This window comes from Zophobas morio, unplaced genomic scaffold, assembly GCF_036711695.1.
Source record: "Zophobas morio isolate AGI-343-1 ecotype UQ-CSIRO unplaced genomic scaffold, CSIRO_AGI_Zmor_V1 ptg000031l, whole genome shotgun sequence".
NCBI lineage: Eukaryota > Metazoa > Arthropoda > Insecta > Coleoptera > Tenebrionidae > Zophobas > Zophobas morio.
The window spans coordinates 10,569,905-10,586,366 of record NW_026972136.1 but is presented as its reverse complement, the minus strand read 5'-3'; the positions used below and the strand labels follow the sequence as shown (position 1 = coordinate 10,586,366).

Genomic DNA, 16,462 nt, shown 5'->3' with positions numbered 1-16,462 from the left:
TGTATTTTTCAATTTTTCGTATTTTTAAATTTTGGATTTGACTTTTTCGATATTTTTGATTTTTCAATCCTACCTCAGTTTCTCAATTTTTAGATTTTTCGACTTCCCGACTTTTGGATTTCTCGAGTTTTTGATGTTTCTATTTTTCGATGTTTCAGTTTTTGATTATTTCGGTGTTTCGATTTTTTGGTTTTTCAGTTTTTCTATTTTCCCATTTTTTTAGTTTTTCAATTTCTCCGTTTTCCGGTTTTTCTACTTTTCGCCTTTTAAATTTAAGTTTTTGGATATCTTAATTTTTAAATTTTTGATTTTTCTATTTCTCTATTTTTTGATTTTTCGATTTTTCAAGTTGTCGGTTTTTCATTTTTCGATATTTTTGACTTTTCAATCCTATTTCAGTTTCTCAATTTTTAGATTTTTCGACTTCCCGGCTTTTCGTTTTCTCAATTTTTTGATGTTCCCATTTTTCGATGTTTCAGTTTTTGAATATTTCGGTGTTTCGATTTTTTGATTTTTTAGTTTTTCTACTTTCCCATTTTTTCCATTTTTTTAGTTTTTCAATTTCTCCGTTTTCCGGTTTTTCTACTTTTCGCCTTTTAAAATTTTGAGTTTTTCGATGTTTTAATTTTTAAATTTTTGATTTTTCTATTTCTCTATTTTTTTGATTTTTCATGTTGTCGGTTTTTCATTTTTCGATATTTTTGATTTTTCAATACTATCTCAGTTTCTCAATTTTTTGATTTTTCGACTCCCCGACTTTTCGATTTCTCGATTTTTTGGTTTTTCAGTTTTTCTGTTTTCCCATATTTGGCATTTTTTTAGTTTTTCAATTTCTCCGTTTTCCGGTTTTTCTACTGTTCGCCTTTTAAATTTTTGAGTTATTCGATATTTAATTTTTAAATTTTTGATTTTTCTATTTCTCTATTTTTGGCTTTTTTGATTTTTAATTTCTTCGGTAGTTCCATTTTTCAATTTTTCGTATTTTTAAATTTTAGATTTTTCAGTTTATCTATTTCTCGATCTTTCGATATTTCAACTTTTCGGTTTTAGTTTTTTGGTTTTAAATTTTTCAATTTTTAAAATTTTTGATTTTTCGATATTTTTGATTTTTCAATTTTTCGATAATTTTAAACGTTTAAATTTTCCTATTTTGTTTTATCTCAGTTTCTCAATTTTTCGTTTTCTCTGTTGTCCGATTTTTCTACTTTTTATCTTTTAGAATTTAGATTTCTCAATTTTCCGATATTTCTATTGTTCAATTTTTCTCATTTTTAAATTTCCAGTGTTTTGACTTTCCAATTTTTCGATTTTTAAAATTTTTCTACTTTTTGATTTTTATATTTCTTTATTTTTCAAGTTTTCGATTTCTCAATTTTTCAACATTCCAATTTTGAGATCCTTTCAATTTCTGGATGTTTCGATTTTTTAATATTTTAATTTTTCGATTTTTGGAAAAACATTTTTTCCGTCGGTTATCCGCTTCATATTGTTCGCACTTGTACGGACCGTGTGCCTTGGAATTTGCACGGGTTGCACTTCCGCCGTGAGGGAAGTTCTATCTAAATAACGTTCAACCATTTTTTTTTTTTAATTTACAAAAATAGAAATGTTAGCCTATAATAAAATTTATATTTGAAGGTGCCCCTAAGTAGTTAAAAGTATTTTTCACAAGTGAACATAAACGATAATTTATTGACACGGTTGGTGTTTATAATGGCACTATTTATTACTCTGCGGCTATAGAAAACACATTATAGTCAAACAGCTGCGATTTGGTTTACCGCAAATTAAAAAGTGGGTGTAAAAACAAATTGATTGATACACATGACAAATAATTTTTTTACTTATCCAGGGAGCAAATCCAAAAAGACATCCCATCTCTTCTGTCCCACTTCAACTCCTGGCTCGACGTCCACAAGAAAATCGACGAAACCGAAGACTACCTACAAGACCTCCACCAACAGATGGCGCTGGTAAAAGAAGCGGAAGCCCACGGCGCCAACAAACACAGCCTATACAACCTCCCATCACGCTACGAGATCTACTGCAAAACCCAAGAAGCGATGAAAACCGCCAAAAAAGACATAGACAAAATAGTGAACGAAGCCGAAACCCACATCACCACCTACCTGGAAGCTCTAAAGCTCCTCGAGAGCTCACAGTTCGCCCAGTGGATCCAAGACCTCAAAACGCCATCCAACGACATGAACGTCTTCGACTTGGTGAAAGAATTCTTGCACAACGCGGGAAAAAACGACATTATAACGCAGTGCGAGCAGTCCGAAAGCGACGTCGAACAACTATCGAAGCTCCAGAACTTGTCGATTCGCAGATGTTTGCAGCTGTTGCAGGAGTACCACGCGATTTTGTCCCAGTGCCCGAAATCCTACATCGAGAACCACCGGATGTACCTCTTTTTAAACTGGTGTAAATTCATGACAGACACGAAAACGGTGGAAAGTTGCGACGCCGTCTACGAGAAGTTCAGACTCTTTTTGGATTTGAGCAACGCTAAACACACCCTACAGTTTTCGTTCAGCTTGGAGGGCTGCTACAAGGAGACGGTAGCTCAAGTTAATAAGTTGTACGAGGACTTGACGAAAATAAGGGCGCAGGAGTCGAGCGCGTCCCTGGAGAAGCTCTACGCCACGGCTAGGTTGGGCGTGTCGACTTTTCTCAGTTGTGAGAAGGGGGCGACAAGTGCTTTTGAGTTCGTCATAGCCAATGAGTTGGTTCTTCTGAATAAGAATTTCCTGACTTTGGAGACCGCTGCTAGTCGCAGTGGGGATCTTCTGATTAAGTTGACGTCGAGGGATGGCGACTGGTTTTTGGATGAGCTGGTCTTGAATAGTACCAGAGTGGTGGAGATGATTAATAATCTTCCTTTGAAGCAGGAGGGTGAAGATGAGAGGTTTTTGAAGATTTTGAACGGAATTAGGAGCGCTAATAACGTTTATAAGGGGTTGCACGAGTTGCATTTTAATTTCCACACGATTATTTTGCCGGAGAGTATGAAGAAGATACAGAGTGAGGAGCCTACGGCGATACAGATGATTACGGATTTGGGGAGTTTGATCATAGAGTTGGGGACTACCATTCCTGAGATGATCGCGCAGTTGGAGAAGATCCTGTCGTGTTTGTTCATGCAAATGGACATTAATGTAAGTAGTAAAAAATATACAATTGGGGTTGACATTAAAAAAAAAAAAATTTAACATGACGTTTGGAAAAATACACGTATTTGTTTCAAAGTTGTGATAAATGCATTAAATATTGAAATTAGAAAATATATATATACAAAAAAACCTATCCTCTGTTTCAGAAATGTGTGCTCGAGAGTTGATTCTGCAGTAGATTTCACAAAAACTTGTTGCATTAAGAATTTTCTGAAAAAAAAAAAAATTGTTTGGCAGGATAATTGAAAAATAACTAACACTTTGGAAAATAATCAGAATTTCTTTCGTTAATTTCGGCTCCCAGAATTTTTTTACGATTTCATTTCTTCCAAAATTCCTATAATTTTTCCAGGATTGTCAAAATGAAATAAAATTCTTGGCTTTAAAATCGAATATTTCGAAAATCTTGGTCCAGTACCATTGTTTTGCATGCAATTCAGCAATTTTTCGTGGAATTTTAAACAATTCAATATGAATTTTTTTACCTTTTCTCGAGCATCTTCAAAATTCACCAAGACAGGTTTTTTTGTTGATTTGGAATAGAGTAGGTATTTAAAAAAATTATTTTAAAATAAAAAATTTAGAAAATCTTGGTCCTGGAACATCAACACGCTATGTTTATAATTTAGCTTGTCTAGGTCTGCATTACATTTTTTTTTTGTGGAATTTTGGGCAACTTCGGTGAAAGCTAAATTTTCAGTATGAAATTTCGAAAATTACCAAAACAATTTCTTTCGTTAATTGCGACTCCCACAATTTTTGTTGCGACTTCGTTTCTTTGAAAATTAAAAAAAAAATTCCATGATTGCCAAAATGAAGTACGGCAATTTTTGGGATATTTAAAAAAATCTCACTTTAAAAACTACTATTTTCAAAATTTTGATTCTGGACTATCAACACACTGTCGGTTCAGTTGGTATAGATCTATTTTCCAAAATAAATTGTTTATAAAATTTTAAGCAATCAATGTATTTGAAATTTTAAGCAACTTGGACAAAATTCAATTTTTCGACATCAATTCAGTATGAAATTTTTGACTTTTTTTGGGAAACTTTTAGAAATTACTAAAAGAGATTCTTTTGTTGGTTTGAACCTCCAGAGGTTTTTTTGCCTTCATTTCTTCGAAAATTCTTACCATTTTTCAGAATATCGAGAAAATGAAATATGGCAAATTTTGGGATATACCAGATAATTCACTTCAAAATAGACTTTTTCGAAAAGCTTGGTTCAGGACTATCAACACGCTATGTTTATAATTCAGCTTGTCTAGGTCTACATTCTATTTTTTTTTTTGTGGAATTTTAGGCAACTTCAGTGAAAGCTCAATTTTTCAGTATAAAATTTTCTAAAATTACCAAAACAATTTTTTTTTTAATTTCCAGGGTCGCCAAAATGAAATAGGGTAATTTTTGGGATATTAAAAAAATCTCACCTTAAAACCCAATATTTTCAAAATTTTGATCCAAGACTATCGCCACTCGGTTTTTCAGTTCAGCTGGCCAAGATTTATATTCCAAAATAAATTGTTTGAAAATTTTAAGCAACTTCGGCAAAATTCAGTTGGTCCTAATTAATTATTATCAGAAGAGATTCTTTTGTTGATTTAAATGGTTAGAGGTTTTTTGCCTTCATTTCCTCGAAAATTATTACTTTTTCCGTTATCGAGAAAATGAAACATAAGAAATTTTGGGATATTTAAAAAAACTCACTTTCAAGAAGCATGAATACGCCGTTTTTAGACTTAACTTGTCTAGATCTACATTCTACATTTTTTTTGAGGAATTTTGGCAAAGCTCAGTTTTTCAATACTCAAATCAATATGAGATTTTTGACCTTTTCTCGAGTACCTTCGAAAATTACCGAAATAATTTCTTTCGTTAATTATGACTCCCAGAATTTTTTTACAACTTTTCTTTGACTATTTCTAAAATTTTTCGAAGATCGTCAAAATGAAATTTTTCTTTAAAACCGAATATTTTCAAAATTTTGGTTCGGGACTGTCAAACACGCCGTTTTTCTGTTCGGTTGGTCTAGATCAATTTTCCAAAATTGTTTGTGAAATTTTAGGAAACTTAGGCAAAATTTTTCAACATCAATTGAATATGAAATTTTTTACTTTTTGTCTGGAAACTTTTACAAACTACTAAAAGAGATTCTTTTGTTGATGAACCTCCAGAGGGTTTTTTGTTTTCATTTCTTAAACAATTCTGACCATTTTTCCGAATATGGAAAAAATGAAATGTGATGACAATTTTTAGGAAAGATATTAAAAAAAATTGACTTTAAATAAAAAATTTCGAAAATATTGGTCCAGTAACATCAACCCGTTGTTTTGCAATTCAGGTCGTCTAGATCTATAGCCCAGAATTTTGTATGGAATTTTAGGCAGCTTCCACAAAAGCTCAATTTTTCAATACTCAAATCAGTATGTTTTTTGACCTTTTCTAGAGCAAGATTCTTTTGTTGATTTTGAAATTCCAGACGTTTTTTGCCTCCATTTCTTTGAAAATTCTGACCATTTTTCCGTTATCGAGAAAATGAAATTTGGCCAATTTTGGGATATGCCAGAGAATTCACTTCAAAATCGAAAATTTTGAAAATCTTGGTCTTGTCAATACGCCATGTTTTTATTTCAGCTTATCTAGGTCTACATTCCATTTTTTTGTGGTATTTTAGGCAACTTCGGCGAAAGCTCAATTTTTCAATATGAAATTTCGAAAATTACCAAAAGAATTTCTTTCGTTAATTTCGACTTCCGAAATTTTTGTTGCGACTTCGTTTTTTGTTTTTAAATTAAAAAATCCAAGATCGCCAAAAAAAACGGCAATTTTTGGGATATTTAAAAAAAATCTCACTTTAAAATCCACTATTTTCAAAATTTTGGTCCAAGACTACCGGTTCAGTTGGTCTAGATCTATATCTAATAACATCATAAACAATTTGTTCTGGATCTATAATCTAGAATAAATTGTTTATGAAATGTTAAGCAATTTCGGCAAAATTCAATTTTTTCGTATTCAAATCAATTGAATATGAAATTTTTTATTAAATTCTGAGCGCTTTCAAAAATTATGGAAAGAAATTCTTTTATTGATTTGAGTCCCCGGAGGGTTTTTTTGCCTTTATTTCCTCGAAAATGATTACTATTTTCCGTTATCGAGAAAATGAAATATTGCAAATTTTGGAATATTTAAAAAAAAGTACTTTCAAATTTAATATTTCGAAAATCTTAATCCAGGGCCATGAATACACTATTTTTGAACTTAGCTCGTCTCGATCTACATTCCACTTTTTTTTTTGAGGAATTTTACTCAAAAGCTCAATACTGAAATCAATATTACATTTTTGACTTTTGCTCGAGTACATTCGAAAATTACCAAAAGAATTTCTTTCGTTAATTTAGACTCGTAGAATTTTTTTACGACTTCGTTTTTTTGAAAATTTTAAAAATTTGTCCAGGATCGCCAAAATGAAATATAGGAATTTTTCGGATCTTCTAAAAATCTTACTTCAGAACCGAATATTTTCCAAATTTTGGTTCAGGACTATCAAACCCCCCGTTTGTCTGTTCGGTTGATCTAGATCTTTTTTGCAAAATTGTTTGTGAAATTTTAGGCAACTTTGGCAAAATTCAAATTTTCTGTCAGTTCACTATTAAATTTTTGACTTTTTTCTGGAACTTTCAGAAATTACCAGAGGAGATTATTTTGTTGATTTGAACCTTCAGAGGTTTTTTGCATCAAATTCTTCGAAAATTCTTACCATTTTACCAATATCAAGAAAATGAAATATGATGGCAATTTTTGGGGTAGGCATTTAAAGAAAATTACTTTAAATCAAAAATTTCGAAAATCTTGGTCCAAGAACATCAATTTTTACAATTTTGCTTGTCTAGATCTACATTCCCTCATTTTTTGAAGAATTTTAGCCAAAAGTTCAATTGTTCTATACTCAAATCACTATGAAATTTTTAACTTTTTTTCATGTACCTCCGAAAATTGTCAAAAGAATTTCTTACGTTAATTTCAACTCCCAGATGTTATTTTCGTTTCATTAAATTTTTTTAAAAATTTTGTAAGATCGCCAAAACGAAGTATGTCAATTTTTGGAATATTTTAAAAATCTCACTTTAAAACCCAATATTTTAAAAATTTTTGTTCGGGGTTATCAAAAAAAGCCATTTTTTTGTTCGGTTGGTTTAGATCCACATTCCAAATTTTTTTGTGCAAATTTAGGCAACTTGGGCAAAATTCAATTTTTCAATATCAATTCAATCTGAAATAATTGATTTCTTCTGCACATTTTCAAAAATTACCAAAAGAGATTCTTTTGTTGATTTGAACCTCCAGAGGTTTTTGCCTCCATTTCTTCGAAAATTCCTACCATTTTTCCAAAATTTAAAACCGAAAATTTTCTAAATTTAGGTTCAAGACTATCCGTTTAACCTGGTTTGTCTGTTCGGTTGGTCTAGATCCATTTTCCAAAATTGTGTGTGAAATTAGGCAAAATTCAAATTTTCAGTATCAGTTCAATATTAAATGTTTTACTTTTTTCTGAAAACTTTCAGAAATTGCTAAAAGAGATTCTTTTGTTGATTTGAACCTCCAAAAGTTTTTTACATAAATTTCTTGGAAAATTCTTATCATTTTTCCAATATCGAGAAAATGAAATACGATGTCAGTTTTTGGGATAGGTATTTCAAAAAATTTACTTTTAAATCGAATATTTTGGAAATCTTGGTTCAGTAACATCAACTCGCTGTTTTGCATTTCAGTTTGTCTACGAATACATTTCAGAATTTTTTATGGAATTTTAGGCAACTTCGACAAAAGCTCAATTATTCAATACACAAATCAGTATGAAATGTTTGACCTTTTCCTGAACAATTTTAAAAATAACCAAGAGAGATTCTTTTGTTGATTTGTGCCTCCAAAGATTTTTTGTCTACATTTCTTCGAAAATTCTTACCATTTTTCTACCATCGAGAAAATGAAATATAGCAAATTTTGGGATATTTCAAAAAAATCACTTTAAAATGGAGTATTTCGAAATCTTGCTCCAGGACCATAAACACGCTGTTTTTGAATTTAGCTCGTTTAGATCTACATTCCACATTTTTTGAAGAATTTTAGGCAAAATCTCAATTTTTTAAACTCAAATCAATATGAAATTTTTTGTCTTTCCCTGAGTACCTTCGAAAATTACCAAAAGAATGTCAGGTTCGCCAAAATGAATCATGACGATTTTTGGTATATTTGAAGAATCTTATTTAGAACCCAATATTTTCAAAATTTTGGTCCAGAACTATCAACACATTTTCCAAAATTTTTGCTGAAATTTCAGACAACTTCGGCAAAAATCCAATTTTTCATTAATTCAATATAAAATTTTTCACCTTTTCCCGAGCACCTTCTTTTATTCATTTCAATCTCCAGTAGTTTTTGTGCCTTCATTTTTTCTAAAAAAAAAATTGTCGTTAAAAGCGAATATTTTTAAAATTCAGGACTATCAACATGCTATTTTCCAATTCAGCTGGTTTAGATTAATTTGTACTCCCAATTTTTTTCTGGAGTTGGCAAAACTCGAATGTTTCAATATCAATTTAGAATGAAAATTTTTACTATTTTTTTATCGCCAAGAAATTTAAATATGGCAAATTTTGGGATTTTAAAAAAACAATCTCTATAATATCACACATTTCGAAAATTCAGCTCGTCTGGATCTACATTCTACTTTTTTTGAGTGATTCCGGCAAAAGCTAAAATTTTAAATTCCCAAATCAACACGAAATTTTTTATTTATCTCGACTATTATCGAAAATTGCCAAAAAACCTGAACTGACCCCACCCGACCAGATCTGAGCCGACCCGAGCCGACCTGGCCTGATCCGACCTGACCTGATGCGACCTGACCTGACCTGACCTGACCTGACCTTACTTTTTCCCAACTGCCATAGGAAATTATCAAAAAAATTCGTTGGTTAATTTTGACTTCCAAAAGTTTTGTACGCCTTTACATTTTTGAAAATTGCCAAAAGAAAAATTTGGGATACACATCTCGAACGGAAGTCAAGAAAAAAGAGAGAGAAATCGGTACCAACATAGAAAATAAATTTAGTAGCGGAAAATCCATAAAAGAATACCTGTTAGAAACATCTTCTTAAGTCACCGAAAGTGAAAACAGTTTTCGTCTTAGAAGAAAATATTATTTTGAAAAGAATACAACTTTGAAACAAAAATTTTCAGATTCTGTTTTCCATTTTAAAACAATGAATAAAAACGACCAATAGTAAATAGCCTTAATATAGTTAAATTTATACAAATATTTTTTGCAGCCATCCTACGAGCTCGTCCTCGACCGCGTCTCCTCCCTCCGCACCAAATTCTACCACCTCGTCCAGACCCAAACCGACACCCTCAGCGCCGGCAAAATGCTCCTCATGGGCTTCAACGGCCTCTTCGACAAACTCACCCAAGAAATGCACAACCTGGTGAACCTCCTCGGCAACGTGGACATCCCCACCCCCTGGAAGAAACTCGACCAAGTAAAAGAAGCCAAAAACATCGCCGCCCACATCTTCAACCCCAAAGTGCACGAAATCCTAGAAGACATCTTCCTGCTCAAGCGCCTCCAAACCATGTCGGAGTTCTTCGAGCTCACGTTGGAAATGTGCCAGTCGTTCAAAGGCAGCGGCAAACACGTGGTCTTCAGCGACGAGCAACTGGTCAAACCAGTAAGGCAGTTCATCGCCGATTTTATCTCTAGGCAGCTGCTGGGGATCACCACGGAGGCAGTGGCTTACACTGTATGCTTCCTCCTCCAGAATCTGAGTCTAGATGTGGAGCACGAAATCGAGCAGAAGGATATCGGAGCTGAGACGAAGGTGCCATTGGACGAACTGTGCCACAAAGCGTGGAATTGCTTACTAAAACAGGGGATTTTCACCCAGAACCTGGTTTCACAAGCGTCGAGCTTCTCGGCGAATTTGAAGAGCGCGTGGGAGAAGATCCAGGAGCCGAAGAAGATCGAGTTGAAGTTGACAGTACTGCAGTCTAGCGCCATGCGGATACAGAATCAGTTGACGGTGTATAATTTTATGTATGAGGAGATTTTGACGCAGTTGCATGTGTATACGGGGGTTAGAAGCAAGTTTATCATCGATTTGAAGAACGAGATGACCACGTTGAAGAGTATACACGCGAAGTTGACTGAAGCGAGGGAGAAGCAGCAGTTGTTGATTGAGAATGCCCATCAGAGGCTCAACTGGGCGAAAGGGGCGAATCCCAATGTTATAGAGATATCGGCGGCTTTTGAAAGCGCGGTTTCGGCGAGAGATGGCAGACTTACTCTTGAACAAACTATAGAAAGCGAGGTTTTGGCGGCCTGCAAGGTCATACTGCAGCACGAATTGCTGAGGACACACTGTAACGAATCAAAAGGTAGGTGGCGTTTACCGAACAGATGGAGCGATCACGTGAGCTAATTAATTAAAATTAAAATTAAAAAAAGATAGTCCCCGACCCAAGCGTAAAGAGTTAATCTTGAATGAGAATAGTGAACATATTGTGATAACCCAAACTTCCCGCAAAGCAGGCCGTTACGGTCGCAGATTCGCAGTTGGGTCTCGACCATTGGACCAAGTCGACAGCACTACTGCATCTTTTGTGCAGGTGACGCGATAAATCTCACCAGCCCGACAAGGAACCGCACACTCCACTTCTGCCACGTTTTCTGTGTTATTTAACCTCAATCTTGTGAAATTTTAAACAACAAATAATTCTTATTTGAGATTAAGATTGGACATCAGATAATTTATATGATGGAAACATTAATCAACAAAATATTTGCAAAACAAAACTTAGCAAAGATTTATAAAAACAAAAGATCTGGTGTGAAATAAACTTGTGCAAATAAAAATATTATGTGAAGTTAAAACTGCAGAGCATGAAATTTACGTTCAATTAAAATTATACAACAAATAAAATTACTGAGGTTAAAGTTGTGAGATAGAGAAATATTGTATGAGGTGAAAAATTACAAAGTTAACAAAGTTAAATGAGATTAATACTTGCAAGACTTTATCAACGATTCAAACAAAGAGTTTACATTATATTAAATTATGTTGTGATCCAAGTGATTGGTTACTTAAAAACAATTTACTTTGAGAGTTTATCGTGAACTAGTTACTCCCAACAAAACACATAATAAATGAACACAAAAAGATCCAGTCATCGTTGCGAGGAAAAAGTGTCTCGGTGATGTAAATTTTAACAATGCGAGGAAACGTCTCTGTGATGTAATTTTAAACGTTGCGAGGAAATGCCTCGGTGGTGTAATGATGATAACGATGATAACTGCCTAAGGGAAGAAATTATTTTAACTCCCCGCCAGTTCACGGTATGAATTAGTTAATTTAAGTGCCGTAAATGAACTATTAGCAATCTTGTGTGAAGAATTAAGTGTTATAACATAACACTTACGTACAAACATCCAGAAACTTATTTATAATTAGACAAACAAAATGAACCGAGTCCTGACTCAGTGAATTTCATGAAAACTCCTAGCAAATGTCTGTTAAATGCTGTTAGCACCACTTAACGATTAAAATCCTAACCTGATCGGTGAATTTACAACACATAATAAATAAACACAAAAAGATCCAGTCATCGTTGCGAGGAAAAAGCGTCTCGGTGATGTAAATTTTGACGTTGGCGAGGAAACGTCTCGGTGATGTAATTTTTAACGTTGCGAAGAAATGCCTCGGTGGTGTAATGACGATAACGATGATAACTGCCTAAGGGAAGAAATTATTTTAACCCCCCTGCCAGTTCACGGTATGAATTAGTTAATTTAACTGCCGTAAATGAACTATTAGCAATCTTGTGTGAAGAATTAAGTGTTATAATGTAACACTTACGTATTAACATCCAGAAACTTATTTATAATTAGACAAACAAAATGAAACGAGTCCTAACTCAGTGAATTTCATGAAAACTCTTAGCAAATGTCTATTAAATTGTGTTAGCACCACTTGACGATTAAAATCCTAACCTGATCGGTGAATTTACAACACATAATAAATAAACACAAATAGATCCAGTCATCGTTGCGAGGAAAAAGCGTCTCGGTGATGTAAATTTTGACGTTGTCGGGGAAACGTCTCGGTGATGTAATTTTTAACGTTGCGAGGAAATGCGTCGGTGGTGTAATGATGATAACGATCATAACTGCCGAAGGAAAGAAATTATTTTAACCCCCCGCCAGTTCACGGTATGAATTAGTTAATTTAACTGCCGTAAATGCACTATTAGCAATCTTAAGTGAAGAATTAAGTGTTATAATGTAACACTTACGTATTAACATCCAGAAACTTATTTATAATTAGACAAACAAAATGAAACAAGGCCTGACTCAGTGAATTTCATAAAAACTCCTAGCAAATGTTTGTTAAATTGTGTTAGCACCACTTAACGATTAAAATCCTAAGCTGATCGGTGAATTTACAACACGTAATAAATAAACACAAAAAGATCCAGTCATCGTTGCGAGGAAAAAGCGTCTCGGCGATGTAAATTTTAACGTTGCGAGGAAACGTTTCGGTGATGTAATTTTTAACGTTGCGAGGAAATGCCTCGGTGGTGTAATGATGATAACGATGATAACTGCCTAAGGGAAGAAATTAATTTAACCCCCCGCCAGTTCACGGTATGAATTAGTTAATTTAACTGCCGTAAATGAACTATTAGCAATCTTGTGGGAAGAATTAAGTATTATAATGTAACACTTACGTATTAACATCAAGAAACTTATTTATAATTAGACAAACAAAATGAAACGAGTCCTGACTCAGTGAATTTCATGAAAACTCCTAGGAAATGTCTGTTAAATTGTGTTAGCACCACTTAACGATTAAAATCCTAACCTGATCGGTGAATTTACAAACGATAAAACAAATTTACAGCACGAATAACGTTGATTGAAAATTAGCACTTTTTCCGATTTAAAAGCCGAAAGAATTAGTTGCGCGTATTGGGGGAAAAATTGTGACGTCATCGTTGTGACTAATTTTCCTTAAACAAAGGCTTTCACCTTTTTATTAACTACCAAACCAACTAAATTAACCAGACTGCTCTTCCCCATGCCGCCATCAACCAACCCTCTAACTAAAACCCCCTAGCTAGCTACCAACTATCAGGAAAAGAACTAAATGTGCACAAGGCCTATGTTTAACGATTTTTTTGATTGATTTTTTTTCTCAAATTCAAAGTATCCAAAGTCAATTAGAGCTTTTAGATGGTTGTAACATTTTATTCTCTTTTTTTTTTATCCTGCTTTGGCCAAGTTGAACAAAAATGTGTGGTGGTTATGGACGACGCACCATATCATTCAATGCAGTTGGACAAACCACCAACATTTTCTAGTAAAAAAAGTAACGTTTATTTGCAATACCGAGTGTTTGAAAAATGGCGGATTTACTCTTCACTACGTTATGTACGGGTATTTCAGGGGTCTAAAATATAATAAAAAAATTCTTTATGATCTGGACTACGAAAAAAACTTAATTTTATCAAAGTAAAATTTGATTTCTTAGTAACAATGGTAACTGTTGTGCATTATTATTAATAAAACAAGCTGTTATTTTTCATTGATAAATAAACCGAAAAAACATTTAATAAGAAATTTATAAATTATAAACAAAAACCAAACCAACGAAAGAAAAATCCATTAAAGCATAGATAAGCTCGTAGTGTTTCCAAATTTTGATAATTTTTTGTAAAAATTAGTTGCTAAGATAAGACTGATTTTGGCAGATGACATCATCTAAGAAAAGAGAGGGTGGGTGGGCGGGGCTAGTACCTGCTAACGTAAAACTGATTTTGGCAAATGAAATACCTTCTAAGAAAAGAGCGGGCGGGTGGGCGGGGCTAGTACCTGCTAAAATAAGATTGATTTTGGCAGATGACATACCCCCTAAGAAAAGAGAGGGCGGGTGGGCGGGGCTAGTATTATCTATCAGAGCAATAGATTATTAAATGTTTTTAAATTTTCCATTAGTAATGATCCGCACTCCTCACACAACACATGTTTTAACATTGAAAACGATCTTTCAACATTGACGTAGGTTATTGGAGCAAATTTTAAATTTCCTATTACAACTTGATCTATATCCACATTTACAAATTCTCCTCCCATAATTTTACTCACAAGCGACAAAGTACTACAACCTACATTTTTTTACTTACTTAACAGTTACTTGCAGAAACTTTTGGCATTTTGGACTCGAAGTTCACTTGTCAGTACTAAAATAAAGACTGACCAAATTAAGAATGACTACTTGAAGAGTTAAATAAGGGAAAATTAACCTCCTGAACGGTCTGTACTAATTTTCTTTCGTTTTCTTACAGGTTACGACAAGCTCTTCCTCAACAGTTTCGAAAAGTGGAGGATCGCTTGTCAGTACACGACTTCCCGAAACGACGTTCTCACCCCCACCGAAGAAAGCATCATGAACCTACTAACCACCGATCTATTACACAACCCGAAATGGCTTGAAGCCATCTCCGAGATAATCTCGGACCTCATCACCATGTCCCAACGCAAACTGAGCGAGGACAGAGCCACCCTCCTTTGCGTCTACGACGACCTGACCTCTTCCATCGAAAAATTCAAAGAGGTCTACAACACCCACTGCAAACTGATGAGCGACGTCAAGTCCCTCATCAAATCCATGACGAAAATCGAGGACTACGGGACCCAGACCCAACAGTTCGTTTCCGACTACCGACAGTACATCGACAATTTTTCGTCTTTGTTTTCGAAATTCAAAAAAGACATGAACTTGGAGGATGTGAAGACGTGTGTCGACTATTTGCATCTTCTCGAACAGCGCACCGAGCAAATCTATGGCGATTTGCTGAATTTGGAGGCGAAAAGGAATCGGCCTCAGTTGATCAGGCAAGATTGCGTCTCTGTGAGTCCGGCCAAGATGGCGAAGCAGGAGAATACGAAGGGACAACAGAGGAACGCTTATGCTGTTAATGTGTGGCGCAGGGTTAAAATGAAGTTGGAAGGACGAGATCCAGATCCTGGCAGAAAATATACTTCTCAAGAGCAGGTAAATAAAATGAATTTTTTTGGAGATTCTTTCTTATACCAGGTTTTTCTGTGTTTTCGAAGGTGGATTACGTAATCCGCGAGGCGACCAACTTGGATAACTTGGCCCTCCTGTACGAGGGCTGGACACCGTGGGTTTGAAGTGCATCGAGCGCGGCAGTAAAGCCCTGCCTGGATCTCTCTTCAGTACTAGTAATGCGCCAGTGCGCACTGGTCGCCGTGGGTGAAGCAGCAGCGCCATCTCTAACTATACTTGCCCATCAGGCCAAGTCGCTTAGTTTTATTGTTCTTGCAAGAATTTGATTTAGGAATCGAGGGAATATTGAAAAAATAAAAAAACAAAAAATAAACACACCGTTCTTGCACTATCGGTAAAACTCTGCCACTTGAACATAGTAAAGTATATCTCAAAAGTTAATGCTGCTTTTCATTTTAATTATCAACGGTAATGTCAGAGTCGACGAACGCTGCCTAAACGGTAGTTTCTATGTTTTCAAAATGGAGTCTTATCGATGTATTTGGAATCGAAAAATTCATCGTACCATAAAAATCTGCGGTACTTGAACTGGATTTACACGTGGGAGTTACGTCGTGGCTGCGTGTGTGTAAATTCAGTTGGGATTTTACTATTAATGTTACTATACCTTCAACTCTAGTAGGTACCCTTCAATCATGCTCTAGCTCTTCATACGTAACTTTATCACGGATCTGACAAAGGTATAAATTGATTTTTAGATGTAGTACGTTCTTATTATTGCTTATCTAGGGTGTTATTATTTTTTAATAAGTTTGATTTTTATTTAGAAATTGTAATAAATGTTTCCGAAGACACGTCCTCATTCTTTAATAACACGCTAAAAGAATGCCTTAAATCTTTGTGTGTGTACAATGTTTATTACTTTTTCTGATTTCTTTTAATAATAATATAGAATATACCTATTCCGCTGTGCAGTTTTTTTTTCTTTCATATCCTCAATATTTTTAAAAATCAAACTAAATACTTGCCACCGTAGAAAAAGGTGCAAGCGTTTTGTATTTGGCGCGCCGACAGAATTGTTCCTTATTGGACTCTGTAAAGCGGATCGTTCATTGGATGTTGCAATTAAAATGTCGGTGTAAATCTGTTACGCCCAAAGTTTGCCACGTGTCATTCAAACTTTTTAGCAGAAATC

At 34.3% G+C, this 16,462-nt stretch overlaps 1 protein-coding gene across 1 annotated transcript in view; it reads left to right on the top strand.

Moving 5' to 3' along the window:
* The window catches only part of LOC135139477 (serine/threonine-protein kinase SMG1-like), a 55,367-nt gene extending 39,135 nt beyond the window's left edge, over positions 1 to 16,232 (top strand). Inside the window, exons 5-8 of the mRNA XM_064069717.1 lie at positions 1,853 to 3,161; positions 9,511 to 10,615; positions 14,582 to 15,291; positions 15,354 to 16,232. Coding sequence (XP_063925787.1) covers positions 1,853 to 3,161; positions 9,511 to 10,615; positions 14,582 to 15,291; positions 15,354 to 15,431 — 3,202 coding nt within the window. The 3' untranslated portion in view covers positions 15,432 to 16,232. The remainder of the gene's footprint in view (positions 1 to 1,852; positions 3,162 to 9,510; positions 10,616 to 14,581; positions 15,292 to 15,353) is intronic.
* The last annotated feature ends 230 nt before the right edge of the window (positions 16,233 to 16,462 follow it).